At 49.4% G+C, this 11,475-nt stretch overlaps 1 protein-coding gene across 1 annotated transcript in view; it reads left to right on the top strand.

Moving 5' to 3' along the window:
• The first annotated feature begins 512 nt into the window (after window positions 1-512).
• The window catches only part of RIN1 (Ras and Rab interactor 1), a 38,686-nt gene continuing 27,723 nt past the window's right edge, over window positions 513-11,475 (top strand). The window contains exons 1-5 of the mRNA XM_035098236.2: window positions 513-964; window positions 7,226-7,406; window positions 9,507-9,621; window positions 9,843-9,915; window positions 10,917-11,008. Coding sequence (XP_034954127.1) covers window positions 7,227-7,406; window positions 9,507-9,621; window positions 9,843-9,915; window positions 10,917-11,008 — 460 coding nt within the window. The 5' untranslated portion in view covers window positions 513-964; window position 7,226. The remainder of the gene's footprint in view (window positions 965-7,225; window positions 7,407-9,506; window positions 9,622-9,842; window positions 9,916-10,916; window positions 11,009-11,475) is intronic.

Here is an 11,475-nt window from a genome sequence, read left to right as displayed (position 1 = left end):
CAAGGGCAATGTACTGTCAACAGAGCACATGGCAATTTGATTCCAGTTTAGCACCTCTGGCCAGGTAGCCCTCAGAGAAGATGCCTTTTACTTGGCCTACGTTAGACTGTTTGGAAAGTCATTATTATTTCTCTCTTTTTAGCTGTGATTCCTGCTTTGCAGGGGGTTGGACTAAATGACCCTTGAGCTCCCTTCCAAGCCTACGATTCTGTGATTCTCATTACTTGGGAGCTGAACTCTGGGAACTGATTTTCCGTTCTAGGGCTCCCTGACAAACCCAGTGAAGTAGCAAGGGGAAAAAATGGGAGTGGGAATCTGAATAAACCTTCCCTACTAAATAATAATACTTCTGGAGCAAACTTAGCCAATCTGGGACTTTCCAGATGTTTCTGTCTGCCTATCCCATCACCATGGGAGCCCTAGGTTGGCAAAGGCTATTACAGAGAGGGTTGAAACATGGAAGGCTCTCTGCACTTGCTCAGAGACTCCCCCTTTTGTGCTTCCTTCCCTTTTTCCATTTCCAATCAAACTGACCCAGATAGCTCATGAGACTCTTAACCTCAGGGTCGTGAGTTGGAGCCTCACATTGTGCAAAAAGATTCCTGCATTGCAGGGGGTTGGACTAGATGATCCCAGGGACCCATTCCAACTTCTAACCGTTCTATGATTCTGTGAAATCTGCTGCTGCTCTTCCTTGGCATTTTACAAAGCCAGCCGCCTCTCCCGTGGCAGGAGCCCTGCGGTGAGCTCAGCCTTCTCAAGATTTCAGCCCATGAAGTAAGAGTCTGTTGTTGAAAGCCAGGTGCCCACCCTCCTTCCCGGTGCCGCTTGCCCAAGCCTCGCCCCGGAGCTGGATCTCAGCCAAGACGTCTTCAGGCAGCTGAGATGAGCGCAGCCAAGAGAGAAACCGAGTGCGATAGGGGAGGCAAAGGAACACGCCGTGGAGTTGCCGGAGAGAGGAGAGGTGAGTGGCGAGGATGGGGAGGGGGGCTTGCTTGGGGTACCCTGGGGGGGGCGTTGTGATGGGAATTTCCTCCCTTCCTCTATTGATCAAACTCGATTGCTGGGAACTGGTGCCAACGGCGCCTCCCCGCAGCAGTTGATTTCCTTGTTTGTGGACTCCTTGCTTCGGGGAGGGCAGTGCCGTCTAAAGGATACAGCTGGTCACGTGGAGATCACCTTTGTGGTCCCGTTGCTAGAAAGTGTGCTGCGTGTGTGTTTTGTGCGGGGATGTTATACTAGGGCTGTGCTGCTGATCAGGAAGGAACTGGGAGCTGAGACTCCTGAGGTCATTTCCAGCTCTGGATTCTCAGCCGCATGGCAGAGGTGGAAAAAGTTAAGATTCTCCCGCTTGCCTCCCGTTGCTCACCCAGGGGCTGTTCAAACCCAGCTCCCAACAGCCGGCATGTATGGCCAATGGTCAGGGCTGGATTTCAGCAACATCTGTGGAGCAGTTGCCGGTTCCCCCATTCCTAGGGTGAAGGGACAACAAGCCTCCGTCCTTTTGCATCTGGCGCCAGAGGATGAGAGTCACTCTGGATTAAGTGGGTTGCTAGGGTCTGGGGGCACTGGGCAAGCTTTTATTTTATTCTGCAGTATTTTATATCCTGCCTTTCCTCCAAGGAATATGACAGCACCTTCTCCCTCCCCGTTTTTATCCTACAACAACCCTGCGAGGTAGACAAGCTGAGAAGTTGTGCCTGGCCCAAGGCTTCGTGGCTGGGGATTTTGAACGCAAGTCTTCTAGCCTTGACATGCTGAGTCACACTGGCCCTGATCCTAAATTCACTTAACCTGCCCCTTCTGCCCCCCCCACTCCAGAACTCAGTGGGGGGTTGTGCCTGAGTCAGCATGCATAGGGTTGTATCCAGCTCAGTCCTACTCTTAATAGACCCGTTGAAATAAAAACTTAAGTCAGTCGTGCGGCCATTGATTTCAAAGGGTTCTACTCTCAGTGGGACTTAGCAGGATATTTACCCATATCCTCAGGGGGGTATCTCAAAGCTATGATATCTGATCCCTGGGGACTGTTGGGTTTGCAGAAACGGGCTTACTGGTGTTCACTGGTGAAGGGTGGGAGGTTTGGCTCCTGGGTTGCTGAGCTCAAGAGTGGGGTGCTGGCCAGGGCATGTTCATGAACAACACAAACACCCATTCTTGACCGCTGGACTTGCTGACAGAGGCTGATGGGAGTTTGAGTCTACTGTTTGGAGGGCACCAGGTTCCCCAGCCCTGGAGTTGTATCATTGGCAAACAGGGCCTTGTTCAGCTCCAACTGAAAGGGACGCAACCCCGGGCCCCCAATTATACGATGTCAGGAGGAAGGAAGCATGGAAACAAACTTCTTTCTTCCTCTTTCCTTCTTCCCACATGTCTTTGCATGTGATTCTGCACCTCATCTTTGGCCTGGTGTTGATGTCACTCCTGCCCCGCCCTCTGTGCATGTCGAGAGTTGTGGGGATGGATCGTAGAATTGGAAGGGACATGAGGGTCACTAGTCCAAACCCCTGTAGGAATCATTTTGCCCAACGTGGGGCTCAAACCCACGACCCTGAGATTAAGAGTCTCATGCTCTACCGACTGTACTATGGGAGCCTGGCCTAGCTGAGCCCAGCATTTTTGGCTAATTGGCTCAAGTTCCCATCCCCTGCCCCCCCCCCCACCTTCCAACAACCCTGTGAGGTAGGTTAGACTTCATTTTCTTTTGTTTCTTTCACCTACTGTATATCTTGCTTTCCCTCACTAGGAGCTCAAGGTGGTTTGCCCCCCTCCCCATTTTAGCCTCACAACCGAATCAGGTAGGTCACCCGCTGGGCTTTATGGGTGGCTGAGAAGAGATTCGAATCAGTTCTAGCCTGATCCATTCTAACAGATGGATCTGATAGGTTCCTCCCCACCCCCAAAATCCCCTAAATATTATGTGAGGCGGGTGTGTGTGTGTGTTTGGGGATTGTGTGACATAGCTGGAGAAAGAAAGATTAACCCTTCCCTACCTGTGTGACCTTCCCCCCCTCCCCTGCTTGTGACACAATTAGGCTCTCTCTAGGAGGGAGAGGAAACTCCTATTGGCTACATTAGGAGGGTCTTTCGAGAAGAGGACATTGTAGAACTGCCAGGGCCCCCAACCCCACGCACTGCAGCTCAGGAGAGACCTTGATGACTGCTTAGTATTATTATTATGAATTGCCAGCAGTCATCAAGGTCTCTTCTGAGCTGCAGTGTGTGGGGTTGGGGGCCCTGGCAGGTCTACAAGCTCCTGCTGGTCCACCCCCTGGAACTGCTCAAGGAGTGTTGCAATTCAGAACTCTCACTGTTTTGACTTCAGGCACCCTTTTGCTCTCAGGCCTTTTCCTCTAGGAAACACAGACCTCACTTCTAACACCCTTGTTGCTGGTCACCCCAATCTCTGCTGCGCAGGAGCAAGATTACAGGGCTCTTGGGAATGAGGCACAGGGGAGACTGCTGTGTCTTTAAGAAATATAGTTCTTTCACACATTAATGATGATTATGATGATTTTATTATTTATACCCCGCCCATCTGGCTGGGTTTCCCCAGCCACCCTGGGCGGCTCCCAACAGAACACTAAAAACAGAATAAAACTTCAAACATTAAAAACTTCCCTAAACAGGGCTGCATCCAGATGCCCTCTAAAAGCCAGGTAGTTGTTTATTTCCCTGAAATCTGATGGGAGGGCGTTCCACAGGGCAGGCACCACTAACAAGAAGACCCTCTGCCTGGTTCCATGTAGCCTCACTTTTCACGGTGAGGGAACTGCCAGAAGCTGTCTTCTGTCATGTATGATTCCTGCATCACAGCGGGTTGGAATAGATGACCCTCAGTGTCCCTTCCAACTCTACAGTTCTATGATTCTATGATATTTACATTGCCCATTTCATTTTTTCCTTGATTTTTTAATTGCTATTATTTCAAAGCAGTTTTTACGCATTTTATTTTTGCTGTTTTTATTTTCCCGTGAGCTGCCAAACTAGCTAAACGAAAGCCACAAGCAAGAATTATCATAGCTGGGGGAGATTTAACCAGACTCCTTCCATCCCCCTGTTCCCATGCTTGCTTTCCTCTTCCCTCCTCATTCCTTTTCCTTCTGTGCCATGCCTTTTAGATGGCTGAGCCTGCAGTCAGGAAACCAACTTATTTTATTGTCAAAAAAAATGTATTGATAGCACATGGAAAATGCCATGTGCTTTATACATGTGATGGTGGTTAAGGAACTTGCAGTCTGCATCGGGACTGTTTGTGGGTGGGAGAGATGGCAAATGGAACAAAGGGGGTTAAGCCAAAGTGAGAAGCTGCCCTAAGAAGCTTTTTCAGCTTTGTTTCGGGTTGGGGGTGAAGACAAAGGGGTTAGCTCTCCCCACCCCAGCAGGAGGCCCATTTCCACAGGCTTCTCCTCCCCCCTGTGGGGCAGGGCAGCCGCTAAGTGATCCACTCAATGCTGTGCTCCTCCCGTCTCCAAATTGCAGCTTCTCATGCCACGGAGCTGATTCATAGCCTGCCTTACTTTCTCCTCTTTCGCCCCCGCTGTGTTTTGTAACAGCTCGAGGATGGCTCCCGCCTGCAGCTCATGTTCGATCCAGCTGCGTCTCTGCAGAGGGTGGCAACTTTCCCCCTCCCTGGCATGCTCCCGTGCTTAGAAATAAAGAAACAGTGTGACCCACACCCCAGTGCTGCAGAAACTCAACAGGTGCTCCTTGTATTTCCACACAAGAGTAATCTGCACCTGTTGGATTTCTGCAGAGCATGGAAAATAAAACGCATAGGGCTGAGCTGTTTCTCCATCTACTGTAACATAAAAAGGGCCAAAGACCCATCTAAGTTCAGCGTCCTGTTCTCACAGTACCCAACCAGATGCATCTGGAAATCCAAAAAGCAAGATCCGAAGCAAGACCCACTTGCAATTTTCAGTAACTTGCATCATTCAGAGCCATACTGCCTCTGACAGTGGAGGAAGAAAATAGCCATTGTGGCTGCTAGTAGCCTTTGATTTCCTTATCTTTCATGAATTGGTCCAAGTTGGTGGGCTATATAATGTGGTCAGCCATGGGCACACACTATCATCATCATCCTCATCATCATCATCATCATCATTTATTTATATCCCGCCCTTCTGGTTGGGTTTCCCCAGCCACTCTGGGCGGCTTCCAACAGAATATTAAAATACAACAATCTATTAAACATTAAAAGCTTCCCTAAACAGGGCTGCCTTCAGATGTCTTCTAAAAGTCTGGTAGTTGTTGTTCTCTTTGACATCTGGTGGAAGGGCGTTCCACAGGGCGGGTGCTGCTACCGAAAAGGCCCTCTGCCTGGTTCCCTGTAACTTGGCTTCTTGCAACGAGGGAACCACCAGAAGGCCCTCGGTGCTGGACCTCAGTGTCCGGGCAGAATGATGGGGGTGGAGACGCTCCTTCAGACACATATGTCCATAGGCCTTCCTTGGTGCCTGTCAGATATCCTTCCCTCTCAACTCCCCCCCCTTTGATCTCTCTCTCTCTCTCTCTCTCTCTCTCTCTCTCTCTCTCTCTCTCTCTCTCTCTCTCTCTCGGTAGGGCTGGGAAAGACCTTTCTCTGCTGGAGAGATGCTGCTAGCCAGTGTAGGAGTGGATCTACTATGAAACCAATGAAGCTTAAGCTTCAGAGAGCCTAAATCCTGAAGGGGCCCCAGATGCGACTTTTGCTCACATTGCTTTAAAAAATGTGGGTCTGGTAGACCCAATTTGAGTCGCACAACTCGAATTGACTAATTTTGTGGTTGTCTATATTTCAACAAGTTTGAGACCTTAGCACCAATGTTATAAAAGTGTGGTGACCTGTTGTGGAACAACACCATTGAAGACGGTAACAGTGGTGACCCAGATCTCGTTGCTGGTTGCGAAGGGGCCCCCAGGACAGTTCGAGCTTCAGGGCCCCCAAAATGTAGGTCTGCCACTGAGTCAGCATAGACAATATACTTGGCTAGGCGGACCAGCCTTTAAACACCATGCAAGACAGCTTCCCACATCCCAGGTCCTCTATCACATTTCAGCCACAAGTATACACTCAAATGATGTGTACACAGCACCGCCTTTCAAGCACATTCTTTCCCTCAGGAATTCTTGGCGCTGCCATTTACCCCTCGCAGAGTTACTATTCTCAGCGAACCTTAACAGACTACAGCGCCCATAATTCTTTGAGGGGGAAACATGTGCTTCAAATGTGCTTCGAAAGCCATAGGCACCAAATCTGTGGGCTTGTGGACACCCCTCAAAGTAAGTTGGGACAAGGCTGAGCCCCCGCCAATCTTGAGGGGGCAGGCCTCGCGGGACCCCCCTGTGGTGGCAGCAGGCCTTGCAGCCTCCTCCCAACATGTGTGATGTCCCAGGATAGAAATGGAATAAAGTAAGACTGGCAGATGAAATTACTGGACTATGCAGAGATGGCAAGATTGACCGGGGAAATCAGAAATCAGGAAGACCAAAACTTCAACAGAAAATGGGGCAAATACAGTCATACCTCGGTTTAAGTACGCTTCGGTTTGAGTACTTTCAGTTTAACTACTCCGCGGACCCGTCTGGAATGGATTAATCCACTTTCCATTACTTTCAATGGGAAAGTTCGCTTCAGGTTAAGTACGCTTCAGGTTAAGTACAGACTCCGGAACCAATTGTGTACTTAAACCGAGGTACCACTGTATAGACTGTATTTGAAAGACCACTACTGTAAACACTTGAGCTCTTTGGCAGGCTTTAAATAACTCTTGCAATGACACATAGACTTTGGATACATTGGAGGACTGTAAACTAGATGGATTTATAATATGCAGTAGAAAAGGTTACTTAAAGCAGTGTTTCTCAACCAGTGTGCCTCCAGATGTTTTGGGACTACAACTCCCATCATCCCTAGCTAGCAAGACCAGTGGTCAGGAATGATGGGAGTTGTAGTCCCAAAACATCTGGAGGCACACTGGTTGAGAAACACTGACTTAAAGAACCCACAGAGGGGAGGAGGGAAGTCGTAGGATTTGGAAGAATCCTGTGTTAAAATTCTAACTTTTGCAAGAATAACATTTGTGTGAATGAATTTGTAAAATCAAATTTTTAAAAACTTAGAAAAAAGAAACGGAATAAAGTAAAATCATGCTAAGCAGCGCAGGTCTCTTGGGTTGCCTGTCGTTTGCACCCCTTTCAGTTCCTCACGCTGGACTCAGGGGAGGTTTTTGTTCCCACTCAGGATGACTCGGAACCCGATCTACGACTATCCCGAGCCTTATGCCAACCCACAGCACAGGGCGGTGGCCTCCCCCCGGAGCATCAGCCTCGTGGGACGACTGCGCATCACTCAGCCGGTTTGGCTCCAGCTCGGCATCAACTCGGCCGCTGCACTTCACATCCTTCAGCGTGAACCTCCCGGGGTGAGGATCGACAGGGTTTCATCATTAGCACCCCACTTTAGAGCATAGGAGTGATGAGAATAGTGCTTCTGAGCATACTCTGAGTGACCCCACTGCATACTCCCCACTGGCTTGGGCTGCAACCTTTCCCTTTCAACAGAGGCTCCTTTCCATTCAGGAAGCATGAGACTGTCTGAAATTCAGGCTGCAGTGTAGGAAGGCATTTGTGAGGGAGACAGCTTCACCTGTTGGATGTCTCAATTTCCACAGAAGTGAGAAGGTTTAACAGTCAATCCGTCTTCACAGGCGACTCTGGAAAATGTAGTGCTGTGAGGGGAATAGGGGCCTCCTAACAACTCTCAGCACCCTTAAACTATTGTTGTTGTTGTTTAGTCATTTAGTCGTGTCCGACTCTTCGTGACCCCATTCAGACCATATTTTGCGCGCTCCTCTTTCACCCTCATTAGAAGGTTTTTTTTTAATTCCTCCTCACTTTCTGCCATCAAAGTTGTGTCATCTGCATATCTGAGGTTGTTGATATTTCTTCCAGCAATCTTAATTCCGGTTTGGGATTCATCTAGTCCAGCCTTTCACATGATGAATTCTGCATATAAGTTAAATAAGTAGGGAGACAATATACAACCTTGTCGTACTCCTTTCCCAATTTTGAACCAATCAGTTGTTCCATATCCAGTTCTAACTGTAGCTTCTTGTCCTACATAGAGATTTCTCAGGAGACAGATGAGGTGATCAGGCACTCCCATTTCTTTAAGAACTTAAACTATAGTTCCCAGAATTCCTCGTGGCCATAGAATCAGAGTGGGCCTCACATAGAATCCCTTCGCTCATACAGGAAATTTACAACACCAGCATCCCACCCGCAAAAAATATGCTGATGACACCCAGATCTATCTGTTGATGGACGGCTGCCCTGCCTCGGCCCCGGACACACTCACCAGGTGCTTGGAAGCTGTGGCTGGATGGCTACGTGGGAGCCGACTGAAGCTAAATCCTTCGAAGACAGAGGTCCTCTGGCTAGGTCGGGGCGACATGGGGTTGGGGGGCCAACTCCCATCTTTTGCAGGGGCTCAATTGGTACCAGCGCCTTCTGTCAAGAGTTTGGGTGTAACCTTTGACGCCTCCCTTTCCATGGAGGCGCAGGTTGCATCCACAGCAAAGGTGGCATTTTTCCATCTCCGCCGCATCAAGCAGTTGGTCCCTTACCTCTCTTGCCCCGATCTGGCCACAGTGATCCATGCGACGATCACCTCCAGGCTTGACTATTGTAACTCGCTCTACGCAGGGTTGCCCTTAAAGCTGACCCAGAAACTCCAGCGGGTGCAGAATGCCGCGGCGAGGCTCCTTACAGGGTCCCGGCCGCGGGATCACATTCATCCAGTGCTTTACCAGCTGCACTGGCTCCCGGTGGAGTACAGGATCAGGTTTAAGGTGCTGGTTTTGACCTTTAAAGCCCTATGCGACTTGGGACCCTTGTACCTACGGGACCGCCTCTCCTGGTATGCCCCGCGGAGGACCTTAAGGTCCACAAATAATAATATTCTGGAGATCCCGAGTCATAAGATGGCTAGATTGGCCTCTACTAGAGCCAGGGCCTTTTCAGTACTGGCCCCAACCTGGTGGAACGCTCTTTCCCAGGAGACCAGGGCCCTGCGGGATTTGTCATCTTTCCGCAGGGCCTGCAAGACAGAGCTGTTCCGCCTGGCCTTTGGGTTAGACTCAGCCTGACCCCTGTGTTTTTCTCCCTCATGGCTTGGATTTATGGCCTACTTGAAATGAGGCTGCACTTTAAATTTTAATACTGTATTTTAATCTGTATTTTAATTAATTGTTTTTATGTTTTATTGTGGTTCTGTTGGTGTCAGCCGCCCTGAGCCCGGTTTTTGACTGGGGAGGGCGGGGTATAAATAAAAAATTATTATTATTTATTATTATTATTATTAATCCAAATGCAGCCATGCTTTCTTAGTATATTCTATTTGCATTTTTTGAAAAAGTTAGCATTTGGAACCTCTTCCCACCTATTGATGTTGCTGTCTCTGTGTCCTTGTTATCGTCTTAACCTGCTTTCATGCTTCTCGTCCCCCTCCTCCCCACTCCCAGACATTTTTAGTGCGGAGATCAAATACGCGGCAATGTCAAGTCCTGTGTTTACGCCTCCCTGACGATTCATCGCCGGCTTTTGTGACGACCTGTTGCTTATGCCAGGAGCGGGCAGGTGAGGGTGGTGCCTGCGTTTTGCCCTGCATTTGGGGGGGATTATTCAAGTGTTCTGGGAATAATTTTGGGGGGGTTGTTCAAGTGTTCTGGGAATAATTTTGGGGGGATTATTCAAGTGTTCTGGGAATAATTTTCATGGAAGGAGAATTTTGGGGAGGAAATTCGTCCCAACTCTGGCCCAGGGTTAACTTTTCTCCATCCATTTCTTATGTTCTCCAGTCATCTTCCTAGAGGGATCAGATTTGACCTTCCCCAGCCTCCTGCACCTTATTGCTTCCTACTGCACAACCCCGTAAGTACCCCTCCTGTGACCCACCACCCCTGACACCTCTTTGGAGACCATCATTATCCCCTATGGTGGTTCGATTACAACTGAGACTCCTGAATACAGTATATATACCCTATTTTTCCGTGTATAAGACTATTTTGGGGGGCTCCAAATTAAGAAAACATCCCTCAGCACTACCCATGTCTAAGACGAGCCTCAAATTTAAACCTATTTTTTTGGTTTAAAAAAACCCTAGTCTTACACACGGAAAAATATGGTATATGTGTGAGGGGAGAAGGTCCTTGAGTGAATTGTCTAGGGCAGGCATCCCCAAACTCTGGCCCTCCAGATGTTTTGGACTACAATTCCCATCTTCCCCAACCACTGGTCCTGTTAGCTAGGGATCATGGGAGTTGTAGGCCAAAACATCTGGAGGGCCGCAGTTTGGGGATGCCTGGTCTAGGGCTTCTATCTGACCATTTTCATTTAAAGTGTCAGCTTTTGGGGGAAGTGCCAAGGCTCAGGGGTTGAGCACAATCTCTGCAGGTATGGCCAGGTGTGACTGTGAAAGACACCACCTGAAACTCTGGAATGCTGGTCAGTGTAGCCCAGGGATGGGGAACTTGTGACCCTCCAGGTGTTGGGAGTGACTCTCCAGATGTTAATCTCAGGGTTGTGGGTTCGAGCCCCAGTCATGGGTGTAGCCAAGGGGGGCAGCTGCCCCCATCAAGTAAAACAATAGAAATACTTAACTAACTGACCAAATCACATCGGTTCTACCCCCCCTAACAAAAATCCTGGCTACGCCCACAGCCCCATGTTGGATGAAAGATTTCTGCACCGCAGGAGGTTGGACTAGATTACTCTTGTGATCCCTTCCAAATCTACGATTCTATGATTTGCCGCTTAGCAAAAGATATAAATTGAACGTTCTGGTTACTGGTTTCCAAGTGCATGGTTTTTTTCTTCAAAGTTCTGGCCGAGTTTTGACAAACTTTCTCTTCTTCCCTCCCCCCCCACCCAAGGGACATCCTCCCCCTCTCTCTGCGCCTTCCTCTGCTCATCTGGGAGGCCTCATCCTGCCAGCAGCTGGAGGCCATCGCTCACTTGGGGCTTGGTGAGTGGCTCAGTGTTGAAATCTCCCCTCAGCACCAAACCCCTGAACAGCAACCCCACTTCTGCACCCCACACTCACCTGCTTGGCTTTTAACTTCCTAGGCTCCTTGACAGGGGGGGGGGGTTACACAGCTCAGTGACAGGGGATGTCAGGGGTGGAGAACCTTCTCCATCTCACTGGCTGCATTCCTTCCTGAGGTCCACTTACCAAAAGTGGGCGGGGCCAGTGGGAAAAGTGGGTGGAGCAACTCATTCTACAGTCGGCTAAGTTTCCAGAGATACCTGCCCTCCCCGACTTCCATCCAAGCAAGAGCTCTTGGGCAGGTTTTCAGCCAGGCAAAAGACACTCAAGGGGGTTGCGAAGCAGGGCAAGAAGTCAGAGGCAAGGCCTGGGGGACTCCCAAAGGGCAAACAGAGAGGTCTGGAAGGCCACATCCAGCCCGATGATCCCCCAAGAAACATTACTGA

Source organism: Zootoca vivipara, chromosome 17 (genome assembly GCF_963506605.1).
Source record: "Zootoca vivipara chromosome 17, rZooViv1.1, whole genome shotgun sequence".
Lineage (NCBI taxonomy): Eukaryota > Metazoa > Chordata > Lepidosauria > Squamata > Lacertidae > Zootoca > Zootoca vivipara.
This window is presented reverse-complemented; position numbering and strand designations above follow the sequence as displayed.